Source organism: Polypterus senegalus, chromosome 4 (assembly GCF_016835505.1).
Source record: "Polypterus senegalus isolate Bchr_013 chromosome 4, ASM1683550v1, whole genome shotgun sequence".
In the NCBI taxonomy this organism is placed as follows: Eukaryota; Metazoa; Chordata; class Cladistia; order Polypteriformes; family Polypteridae; genus Polypterus; species Polypterus senegalus.
Genome location: NC_053157.1, coordinates 35,558,388 through 35,576,035, shown reverse-complemented (window position 1 = coordinate 35,576,035; position 17,648 = coordinate 35,558,388). Strand labels below are relative to the sequence as shown.

Below are 17,648 nucleotides of genomic sequence, written 5' to 3'. Positions count from 1 at the left end.
CTACAAAGAAACATTTGGCTTAATTTATACTGTTTTAAGTAAAATCAAAGAAAATTATGTTGAAGATAAAAATGAAGTGCATTCTTCTTTCCTACTAGCAGTGCCAATTTTGAAATCTGAAGTAAAAAAAAAAATCTATATTATGATGAAAGAGCAAAGGTATTTAATATACGGTATTGCTCCATGTCATTATACAAACAATTAAGTTTTCATCTAAATCACAACTGTGGTCAATTACAGATTACCAGTAAAATTACAAAAGTGAAGTCTTCTCTAAGTTCCAATTTACATTGCAGATAAAGGAGAGAAATATATAACTTACAAAAATAAGTGTGAGTGCTAACAAAATGATTTATTATTCATACTGCTTGCCAAAATAAGCATAAATCTTCCTTATTTTCAACACCGAAAAGAAACAGATGTTTCCCCTTACAATATTCATGTCATATGCCTGACAGCCAAAGATGATGGGCTAAATATTGGTGAAAGACCTTGTGTCGAATCTCTTTATAGTTCCAGTTGAGCATACTATTGAGAAAGTAAGAAAGTCATATTCTTTATTCATTGGACTATGTAATATCCATACAGTAGCTACAATACTTGAACTATTCTAAAATGTTTCTTTTTTTGTAATTGGAATTAGTTTTCATTCCCGTATGCTTATTAACTCCTCTGACTATATATACCTGGAACCTTCGGTATTTCCAGTATGGCATTATTACAAAAGTATTCACATTTTAAAAGTCCTAAAAAAAAGCAATATTAAAAAATACAAACAGGCATTGAAAACAAAATGCCAAAAAAAGTATTAATTATACCTGTAGTGGAACAGCTGTATTGTGGATATTGTGTAAAAGCTACAGCTCTCTCTATTCCATCTCTTTCCATTTCTTCAATAGCCTCTTCTGTAAGGGGATGAACATAACGAAACCCAATGTAGAATTTGTGTGGAGCTGCAAAAGAAAACAGCACCTCAGAAAACAAGGAAAGATCCTCCACAGAGCCCTGTCCAGAAAACTGCTTAAAAGGCATAAATTGCACAAGCCAGAGTTATTTTTTTTTTAAGTTTAACACATAGAGTAATATTAAAAAAATGGTGATCCACTCTTCAAAACAGATATTGAGGTATTATGTAGACTAAAGAAAAGCTACAGGCATTAAAAAAGACACGCATCGCCACCTTTAAATTCCACAAATCAGGTATGGTATAAGCTGGTAAAATATTCCAAAGTAAACAAATACAATACTATTATAAAAAGGGCAGAAGAAAATAAACCAATTCGCAGTTAAGAATCCATTTGAGTCAATGAGACAATGTTGCCAGGACAGTAACAGCCCTTGCAATGTGAACTGGATTAAGCATGCTTGGTGATGATAAATGAATGGAAGCAATACAATTTTTTGGAATTTGCATATCATTGCTAACATGCAATTTAACCAAGACTCTGTTCTCTGATCTTGAAGTATAAAACATTAAAAATTCAACACAATAAATATGACACAACTGACACAATAAATATGTAAATGGCAATACAAACCTTAGCTTACTATATAAAACCAATTCCCCCCACTTGAACACACAGCCCTTTAGTAAGCATTAGGGGATTGCTTAGAGTTTCTAACCACATGCTCTTCACTTGGATATCTGCAGCTAAACTAACCCAATAAACTGCCAAGAAGCTTCTGTTTTAAGTTCTACATTTTATCTGTTCTTGAGGCTACCTATAGTATTACAGTTCGTTAAATTTTGTTTTGATTTGCTTAACATTGTATTTTTGAATAATTTAAATTACATGCATTGTTGTTTACTATTATAAGTTAGACTTGATGAACACATCTCCTAATATTAATAATAAACTTTAGAAATACCTCAACTCCAAATGTTTTCTCAAAATGAACTAGGAAAATATCTTTTTTTTTTCCTCATGTGTGCTGAGAAATAGTACTTAATGTAGGTTATGATGACATGGCTGTGCCACAGCCAGAAAACGCCACAGGTACACTTACCTTTGCTACACAATACCAAATACATTTAGCCTAGTAGTGTTACTGCTGTGCATAACACATGAAATAAAACACAATTTTTTGTGTTAAAAAAATAAAAATGTGATTTACTCTGTAAGTACACAACACACACAATTACAATAATGAAAACAAAGCAAGTCAGCAAACTGTGAACTAAAAAAAAAAAAAGACAGTCTTAAATCTATGTCACATTACACAACCTTTCCAGTTATTTTTAGTTGTAGCCTTCATTTCCATTATCTTAATGATGAGCGGACAATCTGCAACATGCTACCTTGTCAAGCCAGATGCATAATGCGACATACCCAGTGACACACTTGAACTTGTCCGCAACTTGCTCTGACAAACTCAAATGGGTTAAATGTATTTATTAGTCATTGGGACAGACTCTGTGGACAAGAGAGATGACAACCAATGAACATTCATCTGGATGTACAATGCATTTAATACATAAACGAGGAATAAGAATCATTAGATTTTTTTTTTTTTAAACATTAGAAAAATCTAGACAAGAACAGGCCATTTGGCTTAACAAAGCTTGCCAGTTTGAATATCAATAAAGTCCTACTGTCTACCACACTACTTGGTAATTTATTCCATGTGTCATCTCTTAATCTCCTTTTGCTTAAACCGCAAAGTCTCAGCTGTTTTAAATCTTTCCTCATAGCTCATCCCTTGCATTCGTAGAATCAGCCTAGTCACTCTTCCGTGGACTTTTTCTAGTGTTTCTATGTCTAGGGTGTTTTAAACCTCACAAACTTAAGACAAGCGTATCTGTTTGATGTTGTATGTTTTACATACCATGTCACAGTTGAAAGAAGAAAATAAGGGCAGAGATTGTAGCTGAAATCAGTATTGCTGTTAACCCTTCATACACAGCTAGTTCCAAAAAGTAGCATTCTATTGACTTTCACAAAAAGAGGCGAACACAGCTGTGCTAGAAAGTTGTCAAGCAGTTGCTTATTTTGAAATGCCCAGCAATTTTCAGTTGTGCACATCAACATGGTCGAGAGATCAGCAAATCTGACATACCCCATAACTAGAAGTTCTATAATGTGACATCAACTTAAGCTGTCTTGAAAGACCTTATCACTAAAAACTGACCCAGTAAATGCTTCTTTCATTCATGTTAAAAAATAAAATTAATTAAACCTTTTATAGTTTAAGATTAAAAGAAAAAAATTACTGTACATAAAGTGCTCTACATTGTATACAATTAAATAGCTACATGTTGACTAGACTATTTTTTCATTAATTTTGAAAAGCTTAATTTGAAGAAAAACAAATTGCTAAAGAAAGACTGCCTTCTTTATTTCTGTCCAGAATAATGCCAATTAACTGTACAAATTTAACCTGTTGAATTACTATATTCACTCTGTTAGCCAAATATATTTCATAATTATGTGAATAATAATCAGAATCAATCAGGATCAATCAGAATCCATCCATTAGTCCAGTTATATATAAATACCATTAAATAGTAAACTAGTAAAGTAGCCATTAATAAATGATGGACCTAAACAAAATGAAACTTCTTGAGTTTTTAGTTTGAGTAATTTTATTAAATTATTCAGGATGACAGGAAATCCAGTCATTAGTGTAACCTCATGTGAAATTCCCAGAAATGTTAAAAGTCATTGCTGTCCTTGTATAGAAATGTCTAGAAAAAGTTACAATGTTAACGCTCATCATCACAAAATCACTTATTAAAATATGTATCTAAAAAGTCAAAAGAATATTTTGTTATTTGAAGCTAAAAGGCTATCAATGTTTATTTAAAAAAGAAACAAATTCAAGCACTGATGTGGCCCTAAAATCTAAGCTAACATGCCATGCAAAACATGACAGTAAATACACTTGAGAGAGAGACAGAGACAGGCAAAAAAAAAAACTTGACACTTGTAGCATCGCAACACACATTGTCTATAAATACTATATGCAAAGAAAACAACTGACAAAAATAAAATGTCCAAGTTTAAAACTCCCATACAATGCAATGATTAAAATGGTTTTAAACAGATCTACAGCGGTTTAAAATGTGGACAGTTAAATATTAACACATGTTGTAGTCCAAAAAATATGAATAAAGTAGCATTGTCATGTGCAAAGATTACAGTGCAATTCTCACTTGTATGTCTAACAAACATGAAACACGTCTCAACTCTCCAGCACCTTGATAAATAAGAATGTATTAAAATACAGTATATAACAATAAGTAACTGTTGAACATAAGAAGTCAGAGGTTTTCTGGGTAACTTTGGGAACAAGGCAGGAACCAACGTAGACAAAACACTAGTCCATCACCAGGCACACTCGGTTAAGCCCAGTTTAGAAACATTACACAAATCTAACCTAAATGTGTTTAGTATGTCACAGGAAACCAGAATAAATGCATCATTTTTAATCTAAATACATTCTTACAAATTCATTCCATTTCCTTAAAAAACAAGAGTTTTTCAGGCTCTTGTGGTATCACAGAAGAAATGTGAAGGAGGACAACATAAATAAAAATAAAAACAAAAACATCTTACAGTAAGTAGCCTTACCTGTATCTGGTGACATTTCATCAAGCAGCTTCACCATCCCATCTCCTTGCATGGATGTCCACATTTTTATGGGTGACCCTCCACCAATCCTCCTGTACTGCTCTTGAATCTTTGGTGTTCGTCTCTTTGCAATAAATGGTGCAAGTTTACTGAAAAATTAAGTAAATGCATTACATGCATGTATGTTTTACGATTAAATAAAAATTAGTTAGAATCACTTTAATACTAAGCAACATTTACCGTAGGTATGTAATGTGTTAGTATATGAATTTCAGGTTTTATGGATGAAGCTAATGTCTATGAGGGCATTCTCTGATGACTTCCCACAGTTCAAAAATATACTGTCCACAGTTGCCCCAATCACACATTAGGGGTCAGTTGCACTGTACCTGAGATAGTACCATACTTGCTGTGATTCAAGCCCAGATAACATAGTACGATGCTAAGTGCTGTTGCAATAAACAGAGGAACAAGATTAATACTGACTTTAAATTTACAGATAGTATTGTTTTTGTTTCTTGTTTGCTTAGCTGACTGTCAGACTGCCAGTTATCGGCAGTGTGTCAGCAATCAAAGTATCAATTAAGGACATGGCATCACACATTCCTCTCAATTTAATGGAACATAGCAGAGAGAAAAAAGTATGTCCTCATTTAAACTTATTAAAAAATAATGTTGTTCACTTCAAACATATGAAAAGGCTCAGATATCTCTATACAGAAAAGGTAAATGGTAGTGGAATCAAATCTGAAGCATAAATGTTTCTCTGTAACATAGGAAGATCTACCATCAGGGTTATCTAAGTGCATGCTCTGGGGCCTGGGTATAGAATAATCATGACTCTTCGATTTAATGTATGTGTGACCAAGGGTCATTTTATTTTTATTTGTGATGCTCATAATATAAATATATGTGTGTGACACCCTAAGGCCTGTGTGTGTCTTAATCTGATCCTGCTGTAATTCATTTCTCTATTTTGAAATCAGTAGTTCCTAAACTCGGTCCTTGGGACATACTGTGGCTGCAAGTTTTTGTTCTAACCAAGTTCTCTTTTTAATTGGTCTCCTAGCTTAATTAAGTGAGGTGTTATTTTCCAGTTTCTGTGTTTTGGAATCAGTGTAGAAATTATAAAACTAATGTAAATGTTTACTAAAATGCTCTAAAAAATTACATTATACCCATATAGCTTTTGTTTATTTTTCCATTTTTTTTTAATAATATTTTCATCTCGATTTCCACTATGCTTTTCCAGGTATTCTAGTTATTTAATGCATTATTTACTAATTAATGGGACAGATGATAAAATAGGTGTAGCCTTTCATTCAGTGTTGTTTGCTCTGCTTATTTCTAATTGTCATTATTTGGATAACAACAGAAAGCAAACTACACATAAAAGTGGTAACATAACAGGAAAACAACAAAAAGAGAGTTAAGCATTTAAATCTATCACAAAAGCAGAAATATTTCTAAATGTCTTATAAATGTAAATATCATACTGCTGAGCTTTTCTAAATGCAGAATAAGAGAAGAGAAAAAATAGCATCTTATTAAATGACATCAATTATTAGTAATTACCATCACTGATTGTGAATCTGATTGGAACAAAAACTGGCAGCCACAGTTGGTTTCCTGGACAAAGTCTGGGAACCAATTGCATAGATAATACAGAAAAGTTGATACTTGTCATTAATTATGCACCCATCTCTTCCTTAAAACCAAATTAATGCAACACTCACCAAAGTGTATAAAATATCTAGCCAGAGGCTAGACAATATTCATAAAAAACGCCTCACTGCTACACAAATTTTACAATAGTAAACAAGCTCTTATGAGAGGTGGCCGGCTTGTCATCCTGGCCAGTACCCCAGGCCGCCACATGGAGCCCTCCCTGCAGTATGGAGGTGCCCCGAAAACCAGCAGGGAGTCATGAGTTTTTATACAAGACCCTGCTGGATACCACAGGGGCCGCAAGAGGGAGCTGCAGGGAGGACCGAAGACTTCTTCATGCCCTACAACCCGGAAGTGTGTCAAAGGAAGAGCGACGTGCTTCCGGGGTGAAAAGAAAGGACTTGTACCTGACCTGGAAGGGATTGAGAGTCACATGGACTGGGGATTGGAACGCTTCTGGGTCAGGGTGTTTAAAAGGACTGTGGGAGCTCCCAGATGGCGAGCTGAGCTGGGTGGAAGGGTGGAAACGCGTCTGGAAGTGGAGGATTGTTTGTTATTGGTTATTGTGAATAGTTATAGTATAGAGGAGGAGTGGGTGCTTTGTGCACTGTGGCATTTAAATAAAGTCAAATATTGGACTTTTACCTGGTGTCTGGAGTCGTGGACAGGGGTTCAAGGGAGCGATAGCAACCCCTATCTGTCACACTCTATATAGTACATTTGTGATACAGCTTATATCAGATTTGGAGGACAACTGCAAAAATACCTCCAAGACACTGCAAAGGAGTACAGCATAAAAGCAATATTCACAATCTGAATGTGCACTTTCTAAACCGGCGAGCCAAACAAATTCTTTCTTACGGACACCGTAATTAAGAATTTTTGTACATAAGGTTAATGGTTAAATGTATATTGATACAAATGTTTCTATTTCTTGTATTACGAAATATAAATATTTCCATATATCACTTGTTTTCCTCTGTGGCATTGAGTTAAATAAACTGCATTTGATTCAGTATTAAGCTATACTTCTGTCAAAATAATGTATAAATGTAACATTTCCTGAACAAGTAACTTACTGTGACCATTCTACACAAATTCAGTTTTACAATTTGCTGCTAAATATTAGTACTATATATCATATAAAACATGATTGAGACCAAAAAAAAAAAATCTGATTTTCAGTTATTATCAACGAATACATTGTTCAATATCTTTTTTAAAAAATCTAAAATTAAGGTCTGCCCTTGCGATTCGCAGGTTTATGATTTGTAATAATAATAATAATAATAATAGATTTTATTAGATCCAAATGTTTATAGGTTTGTCATCAACAATTTAATGGAAATTATTTTTTGTGACCTACTGCAGGAATGTACAGATGACACTGTAGCCCAGCAACTTAAAATGGACTGCAAATCCCAGCATCTGCAGAAGCTGTCATAGGGCAGCTTCTACAGTTGCCACAAGGCCTGCTGGGTGAAAGATGAGGGCACTAGTTTTAAAACTGAGCTGGAACAATGGTATCTTTTTGCTTCAACGTTTCACTGCAAAATTGGATTACAACCACACTCAGTGGATTAATATTCTTTACTACCATAAAGAACTGATAAACTGCATACTTTGTTTGGAGGACGGCAAGCATCTTTGCCTTGGCAGCTTGCCTCACACACGTGTTTTGCTTGTGCATTTATCATTCTAGACCATGTTTCTTGAAACGTTTTGTATGTTATGTATTGTAATAAACTTAGAATGTACAGTAATCATGCACCCAAAACATATTTGCGGAATTTCGCCTTCACGGGAGTACTGCATCCCTAACCCCACGAATCGTAAGGGATTACTGTAATGCACAACATAACAGTAACTAAAAAGTAATTCTATGGTAATCTGCTTTTTGCAGAAATTCGAACATTGTGTAGTTGTCTTCCTTTCATTTTTATTTATTCCACCTCCTATTATACACAACATATTAAACTGCCATTTTTAAGACTCCACTAAGTAAAAAGTTTCAAGTACAGGTCTTACTTTTGCACTGGAAGAGTCATCAAATCTCTGTCCATGAACAATCTGAAAAGGAAATCTTCAACATGTTCTATTTTTTCAGGCCCACCCATGTTGAGCATCAAAATCCCAGTTTTGGGTTTCCTACATACAAAAAAATAAAAACAGCATGGTGAAATGTGTGATTCTACCATTTCTCAAGCACTAGATTCTGGATTATGTAAACCAAGGCTGAGTTACTGTAACAATCAGAAACAGCAAGTATAAGCCTGTGATGTTATAGGTTACAGTTTCTGTATATATAGTACAGTATTATGTTTCACTTTCTCAAAAAAAGTTTAAATATAACAGATATGTATGGCTAAAGTAACCATGGCTAGTTTTACTCTTAAGACAATCTGCCAGTTTTTAAACAAAACTGCCAAATGATTTGACACACAATTCTGTAGTGTATTCCCTTTAGATATTTCTGTAGCTATGTAACTGTGTTTCCCTGTCATGGCAAAAAAAAAAAGGATACAGGATAGTAAAGCCTTCTTTAGATAACTCTAGCTTTTAAAATTCCTCAGCGTGACCAGTACACTTGTGCTTTGAGGTTACTCATTCTCAGAAGCCATAGTACCAATGCAGAGAAATCATATAAAATTATGCCATAAAGCATTTGAAAAACATTATTCAGAAAGACCCTCCGAGACATGAAATAGTTGCACAAGACACATTTACCTATTATCCTGGCTCAGTGGGGCATTCTCTATGTCTGGTTTTTCTGCAGAAGCTGCAGCTGCTGTGGATGACCATCTAGACTTGTCAGTGACAAAAAGTCTTCTAGTACTTAGGCATTTTACATCTGAAAGAAAAATAAAAATATAGCAAAACTTTCAATGTCCATCAGACATATTCTAAGAAAGAACATTTTAAAATTTCCAAGAAAGACGCAAGTCTGGATGTGGGTTGGTTGCTTATACAAACAGTAAAATATAGTACACTGTTTAACATAACAGAATTTCCTAAAAAATAGTCATGTTTAATATTTGTCTTCCTCAGCATTTGAGTATTCAATATTAAGACTGAAAATGTTTAAATATATTTGAAAGATAACATGTATTTTACAGTAGTGGGCAGCATAGAGGCATAGTGTTGTTACTACTGCCTCACAGCTACAGTAAATTGAGTTCAGTTCTCAACCAACTTACTGACTTGTAAAATTCACACAAACGTGGCACATTCGCGGCATCTTCTTTGTGTTGGTGTATTTTGGACTGTTTTTTGATACACAGCTCAACCTTTCCTTTCATTTATTGCTGCCAGAATTGGTTCTGGCTCCCAACAATTCCATAATGGATGAAACCTGCTCTGGAAATTGACAGAGTGGATATTTTAGATGCTTTTGATTTTAATGAAATTCAATTTGCAATTATTGTACCAAGTTGTACTATACTTTCTAGTTTCTCCAGAGTTACAAGTTAAATGGATTCACTCTACATCTGCTTGTGACAAATTCATTGATGTATTTCTCCTGAACATTATGCTATTGCTTTAAATACAAAAAGCAGCTTCCACATCCTATAATAGTTGCAATTAGAGCTATTGAACAGAATTGCTCTATTCACCCTGTGAAAGAACTGTGCCTGGGCTATTGTTAGATGGGCTATAATTTAATGGTGCCAGACGTGAGATGCATCTTCAGTTCCACAAAAGATTTGACCATGCATTATCATTTTTAAATGAGATACTTGTACTACACTTCCCTTGGCCACTTATCTGTGCTTGGGCGTTTTTCCCTCAAGCTCGAGTGAGTGCAATAGTTTTGTTTTTTTTCCACTATTCCAATACTACAAACAAGAAAATGTCGTAAATATAATCATATTTACAAATCATACAAACTTCATTTATTAACTATGCTCAACACAAAACACTAATCATGCTGAAAATCTTATTCTGCCTCACAACAGTTAAAAGAAGTGTCCAGCATTCTAAAGCCTTAATTTATTCTGAGTAACACTAAGATATAAACAGCAATGTAAACAGATATAATGGTTGTTTTGTATGTCCCTATACCACAAGAGGAATGTGTTCTATCACTTTGTACAAGCCACTAGAGACAATTATTCTTCTTTTCTGCTAGATAACACGTAGGCTAACAACTTCAGTGGTATCAAGCTACTGTAATACACTTTATGTTGAGCCTTAAAATCATCCAAAAGAACATTGAAAAGCCATGCTGCAACATGGGGTTGAGTATGGTTAAGATTTTAGGGTTTAAAAAGGGATTCGAAAATGCTGAATATAAACGTTTAGAATCATTCTAATGAATGGTTAAGCAAAAATAATTTAGAGGGTTGCCTAAAAATTTTGAAACACTTTCCACAACAACCTCAAACCCACTTAATTTTATTCAGTGTCATGCAGATCCAAAGTCTACCCCAGGAGTAAGGCAAAACAGGCCACCTGTCGCTAGCAGCTGCCACTCATGCACACACCTACACTTACACAAGGTGAATTTGGAATTACCAATCAGCATAACGAGCATGTTTTTGAGTACGTGGGAGGAAAACTGAAGGACCCTATAGGAAAACCCATACAGATATGGAAATAACAAACTTGACGTGGGCTACAACAAGTTTCAGGTATCTAACACAGGATCCTGAATCTGTAAGGAAGCAGTACTGACCAGTGCTCTACCAGGTCACCCACACTGCCTATACTGTAGGTCACAATTAGCAGGAAACAGATGAGACTTAATTTTTGCTTAATTTGAAATGTCTCATTTGCTGCTACAATGTCATACACAATTTGCAGGACATATGAATTTGGACAATGGAGTAAAGAGGTGCTATGATTTTACTAACAGGCAATTACTGAATTTCTTGAACCAGAGAAGCAATCATACTCACAGGTTGCTAAAAATGTATTTAGACCTCTTTGGAGCACCCAAAGATACAATCTATGTAAAATGATTTGGGAGTGGCAAGTTACTGAAGAAGTGGCTGCAAACACGGCACATATTGGTGAAAGAAGTGGACATGCACTCTTGCTTTATGGCACAAAGCTTTTGGAGTTGCCAATGATATATATATATATAGATATATATATATATATATATATATATACACACTCACCTAAAGGATTATTAGGAACACCATACTAATACGGTGTTTGACCCCCTTTCGCCTTCAGAACTGCCTTAATTCTACGTGGCATTGATTCAACAAGGTGCTGAAAGCATTCTTTAGAAATGTTGGCCCATATTGATAGGATAGTATCTTGCAGTTGATGGAGATTTGTGGGATGCACATCCAGGGCACGCTCCGTTCCACCACATCCCAAAGATACTCTATTGGGTTGAGATCTGGTGACTGTGGGGGCCATTTTAGTACAGTGAACTCACTGTCATGTTCAAGAAACCAGTTTGAAATGATTCAAGCTTTGTGACATGGTGCATTATCCTGCTGGAAGCAGCCATCAGAGGATGGGTACATGGTGGTCATGAAGGGATGGACATGGTCAGAAACAATGCTCTGGTAGCCCGTGGCATTTAAACGATGCCCAAATGGCACTAAGGGGCCTAAAGTGTGCCAAGAAAACATCCCCACACCATTACACCAAAACCACCAGCCTGCACAGTGGTAACAAGGCATGATGGATCCATGTTCTCATTCTGTTTACGCCAAATTCTGACTCTACCATTTGAATGTCTCAACAGAAATCGAGACTCATCAGACCAGGCAACATTCTTCCAGTCTTCAACTGTCCAATTTTGGTGAGCTTGTGCAAATTGTAGCCTCTTTTTCCTATTTGTAGTGGAGATGAGTGGTACCCGGTGGGGTCTTCTGCTGTTGTAGCCCATCCACCTCAAGGTTATGCGTGTTGTGGCTTCACAAATGCTTTGCTGCATACCTCGGTTGTAACGAGTGGTTATTTCAGTCAAAGTTGCTCTTCTATCAGCTTGAATCAGTCGGCCCATTCTCCTCTGACCTCAAGGCATTTTTGCCCATAGGACTGCCGCATAGTAGATGTTTTTCCCTTTTCACTCCATTCTTTGTAAACCCTAGAAATGGTTGTGCATGAAAATCCCAGTAACTGAGCAGATTGTGAAATACTCAGACCGGCCCGTCTGGCACCAACAACCAAGCCACGCTCAAAATTGCTTAAATCACCTTTCTTTCCCATTCTGACATTCAGTTTGGAGTTCAGGAGATTGTCTTGACCAGGACCACATCCCTAAATAAATTGAAGCAACTGCCATGTGATTGGTTGATTAGATAATTGCATTAATGAGAAATTGAACAGGTGTTCCTAATAATCCTTTAGGTGAGTGTATATTATATATATATATATATATATATATATATATATCCTAGAAAATACCAGCGCAGAGCGGCAAAGAACTGCCTTAAAATTTTTATTAAGAAGAAAAGTAAACCTTTTTAAAATAAGGGAAAAATATACCAATAATTTTTTTAAGGATCTCTTTGTATGCCACATTGTCAGTTCGGCCCTCTGGTTGTAATATGACCAAGCTGTGCGCTGAGCTTACTCTTGAGCATGCAACGTACAGTTGGCCATGTGAAAAGCAATCTTGCCTCAAATCTCACAGCTTGGATTGCTGCTGTCATAATCGGTTTGAGTTTCATGGTTTGTTTCAATTACGTTAGTATTTATAGGACTTACAGCATACAACTGGTTTCATCAATAACTTCGCATCCAGCTTTTGAGAGTTTAAACATTCATAAACATCAAAGTGTCCACTACTCAAATCATCACCTATCTAAGATGTTTACGAGGCATTGGCGGTTGTCCAAAGGTGTAAAATATTTGGTCATTTCGGTACACCTGAAAACGACAACCGAACAATTTACCGGCAGCCATCAACTCACATGCAGAACCATAGGTGAAGGGCTTAAGCATTTCTCTTATAGTGCTCCTGTGTAGTATAATTATCTCCTGTACCGTCATCAGTCCACACTTTGAACCTGTCCCAGTCATTCATCTCAATACATAAGACACAATGTTCCTCCGGATATCAAGAGTGAGCCTGATATGGCCGTGCAATATGTAACACAGAGAATGGAAAAGGCCGGCGCCATCTCTGGACATGGAAACCACTCAGTAAGCGACAGTTCTTTGATCAATGGTGATCACCTCGATAGACATGCTAATGGGGGTACGGTTGGAACGATAAAGGAAATGGGTATCTGAACAATGTAAAGTAAGTCTAAAATACCTATACAATAACTATAATCATAATAAACGAACAATAAAACAGCAGAGAAGCCGTGGATTAAATAAAAAGGCTGCAGTTATCAGCAGGGAGACATGAATACCGTGGTGAAGCAAGGAAGGGAATGAAGAGACTGGAGTGATGGACGGCCTTATATAGGCAGGCAGCCAACAACGTGCAAGGCGTGGGGATGGGGGACCCAACGCCGCCTCACACGGCGACCGAGCTGCAGGCTTTGGATGTATATAAGTACGGAAGTAGGATTCAGTTAGTGTTGGGAACCCGCGTACCAAATTTCTTGAAGATGGGCCAATAGGTAACAAAGACCGTTGGAAAGTTCAATATGGCGGCCGACAGTGGCGTCATACCACCGAAATAAGTACGTACATCGGTTTCGGTTAGCACAGGAAAGCCGCCTACCAAATTTTGTGAAGATGGGGCCATAAATAAGCAAGTTTAACATGGCGAACGTTGTCGACCGTTACGCGTAGAATTTCGAAATGAAACCTGCTTAACTTTTGTAAGTAAGCTGTAAGGAAGGAGCTTGCCAAATTTCAGCCTTCTACCTACACGGGAAGTTGGAGAATTAGTGACGCGTTGGAAAGTTCAATATGGCGGCCGACATTGGTGTCATACCACCGAAATAAGTACGTACATTGGTTTTGGTTAGCACAGGAAAGCCGCCTACCAAATTTTGTGAAGATGGGGCCATAAATAAGCAAGTTTAACATGGCGAACGTTGTCGACCGTTACGCGTAGAATTTCGAAATGAAACCTGCTTAACTTTTGTAAGTAAGCTGTAAAGAATGAAACCTGCTTAACTTTTGTAAGTAAGCTGTAAAGAAGTTGGAGAATTAGTGATGAGTGAGTCAGTTAGGGCAACAAAGACCATTGGAAAGTTCAATATGGCAGCCAACAGTGGTGTCATACCACCGAAATAAGTAAGTACATCGGTTTTGATTAGTGCAGGGAAGATGCTACAGGAAGGTACTCTCTCGACCATTGCCATTGGTTTCGCTCCTTGCTATTTTCGTTATACTGCGATGGTTGTTTCCTAAGCCTTTGTTATAAAATGGACAGTTTCTTCTTGGTCGATGGGTTTTATGTACAACGTCATCTGTATTCCAGGATCCGGCAGCTGCGTGTTCCTATAAGTGGGTTATTTCTTAACACAAACGGCTGACGAAGGCAATGAACTTTCACTACAAAATAGGACAGTAGATTTCGTTGCATCACATTGTGACAGATTTGGAGATGTTCTTCCTGTTGTTCTTTCCAACGCAAGTCGAGTGATCACAAGTACTATCAATACATGGCAACATCTACAGTTTATGGTGGTGAAGCTGAAATTCAAGCTCTTTCCAAGATTAGATCTTTCGACTCATCTGTCCTCTCCAGCAAAACACCTATTCACAACTTCTTTCAAGAAGTATTTTTTTCTTCTTGATTTCTGAATTCCTTCCTCTCCGTTTTCCATTCCTATTCTTACACCGCTGTCTATATATATATATATATATATATAGTGAACACCAATAGGCCCATTCTTACAAGGCTGATAAACATTGACAATGTCAATTCAATGGACTGAAAAACAGTTCTGTAGCTACTGGAATAATAATAAAAAAGTACCTAATTAAAAGTTATTATAAAGCAATGTTAGCATCCTCCAATTGTGTACTTTATTATAATTGTTTGGCATTAGTAAAATTAATCCTTTAACACATTCCACCTTTGGAAGGGCAGATTACTTTTCTTAATGGTAGAAAAATAAACTCGAATATTAGACAAAAATACATTAAAAACATATTTCTTCCTGTACCTGACGCTCTGCCTAAAGAGGATGTTGCAACTCATTGAGCCCTTTGAGCAGTGAGAAAAACGCTATATAAATGCAAAGAATTATTATTATTATTATTATTATCCTTTTACTCACTCAGCCTGCCTATTTCAATATAAGGTTCTGGAGAAATGTAGCGTACCCTGGCAGCAAAATGTATACGTTTAGAACCTGCCCTGAACACTAACCCATAGCCGGCCACCCTCACTCCTACCAGGCTAATTTTGAGACACCAATCACCCTCACCAGCACATCTTTGGGATGTGAGATGAAACTGGAATTCCCAGAGAAAAAAAAAATATATGGGCAGAGGATAAAAGTAACCTCTACACAGCCAGTGCCAGGATAATTTAACTGGTTTACGTAATTCTCCCCACTATAAATCTACCGTGCATTACAGATTGTTTTAGGACTGTTATATTTGAGGAAAACTGACTTTTAAAGATACTGAGAATTGCTGTGAAAACTATGAGGTATACTATTCTTAATAAAATGTGCATATATTAAAATAAATAAAATCAATATTAATTTCCTCTAAAGAGACATTCATTTTTGATTCTAGTTTTTTCCCCTTATAAATGTAAAATGCTTTTTTACTTCCTTTTTTGACCATTTAACTTTTTCTTGATCTGAAACATGCATCCTCTGCTTTCCTAACATTTATCTGATTTAATTTAACATATATAAGTAATAACTCTTGGTTTTGGTTAGTCACAATAAGATATGTATCTGTCTTCAATTGGACAATGTCACTTTAATACTACTATATACGTTGTATTCACAGACTGCTAATTCTCTAACTCCAAATGTGAAATATTATCAGTTATTCTAATTTTAAAAAGAACTCCTTGTCATTTGTAGACTCTCATAATAATTTACTGTTTTCTTTTCAAATGCATTATTTTTCTTGGGTTTTTGTTCCATTTTTATAATATAAATAATGTCTAGTATCATTCCCTATTTCTAAGAGAGCTGAAATTATATAATGATCCAATAACAGATGGATAAATGGAAATACTTTATGAGAAATAAGAAAATATTTTCTTGTTTTGAAAATTACATTTAAGTCAATTCAAGTTTATTGTGCACATTCTGTACAATATCTTAGGATCTTGCAAACTTGCTTGGTTTAAAAACTGAAATGCTGTGCCATCAAAATGGCCATTATTGTGCTCAGATAACAAATGTCTGACCTGTCAATTATGAGGTAAAACAAAATCACTTCCTACTAACTGTTGTAGAAGTGGATTTCACATCCACAATATTCTCCCATTACATTCACATACTGTATACTAAGTAAAATAAGCAGCACTTCAATGTCTCTTACTGCGACTAACAGCTGCCCTTCCCTATCAGCTTTGAATGAAATTATTACTCTGTGAAATTGTTAAATAGAACTGCAGCAGAATCTTTGGTTAAATAGCATTTTGTTAGCATATTAATGAGTTTCTTGTAGAAGTGATCAGCTACTCTTGTTCTCTGTACAAAAGCGTTAAAATTAAAAAAATAATTTTATTTTACCACATACCAGTTATTAATAATAGATTTAATATAACTCATTAATCACAATATTCAAGAAATGCAGCCAGTGCATTAAATCCATGAAAAAAAAAAAAAAAAACTATTCCCTTTATTCTCCATATTTCTTCTATGGGTACAGAAGCCTTTTTATTTGGTTTGCTTGAATCTTCACAGAACCTGATGCCCATTACCTTACAGATCAGCAGCCTTCTAGTTCTCATCTCTATAACCTCTCATTGTTAACTACTAGTAATTCCAGGTGCTTTTATCTGTTCTCCCCATGGAAGTACACTGAATCAATAACACCTGTTGTGACAATTCAGAGACAACATTTTCTGTAGCAAGGGGGTGAAGAAGACAAAAGAAAAAGAAATGTTTTTCTGTATTTTCATTTGTGCCATGCTTTTAAGGATCACCCTACGTTCTTCCTCTGCACATATTTTTTTAAGGTTTGCATTTTCTTTAGTGACAACATATTTTTGTAATGCCAGTCTTTGTATTTTCCTACTCACATCACTTGCATTAAATCCAAATTCGGTTGTAATACTCACATAAAATGTCCTGATTCACTGCATTTGCAAAGGAGGTTCTAGATCATTAAATTTCAAAGATCACCATAAAATATCAAATCACTTACTGAATTTGTCCTTTGCTTTTTTGAATTGAGGCATTTCATTGTAGCTGCCAAGACAAGCTTCCCTTCATGCTTTTGTTTTATTTCTTATTACTAAAGAGGTTTTATTGATATAAGCTTTTGACCAGTTGTATACTGATTTTACTTTTTCATTTTTAACATGCAAAATTGTTTTCAAGTTTAGTGCATGTA

General features: G+C 35.6%; 1 protein-coding gene across 1 annotated transcript in view; it reads right to left on the bottom strand.

Moving 5' to 3' along the window:
- The window catches only part of fech (ferrochelatase), a 69,035-nt gene that overhangs the window by 47,876 nt on the left and 3,511 nt on the right, over positions 1 to 17,648 (bottom strand). Inside the window, exons 2-5 of the mRNA XM_039750457.1 lie at positions 8,967 to 9,090; positions 8,268 to 8,387; positions 4,572 to 4,720; positions 819 to 953 (exon numbers count right to left, since the gene is read on the bottom strand). Of these exons, the coding sequence (XP_039606391.1) occupies positions 819 to 953; positions 4,572 to 4,720; positions 8,268 to 8,387; positions 8,967 to 9,090 (528 nt within the window). The remainder of the gene's footprint in view (positions 1 to 818; positions 954 to 4,571; positions 4,721 to 8,267; positions 8,388 to 8,966; positions 9,091 to 17,648) is intronic.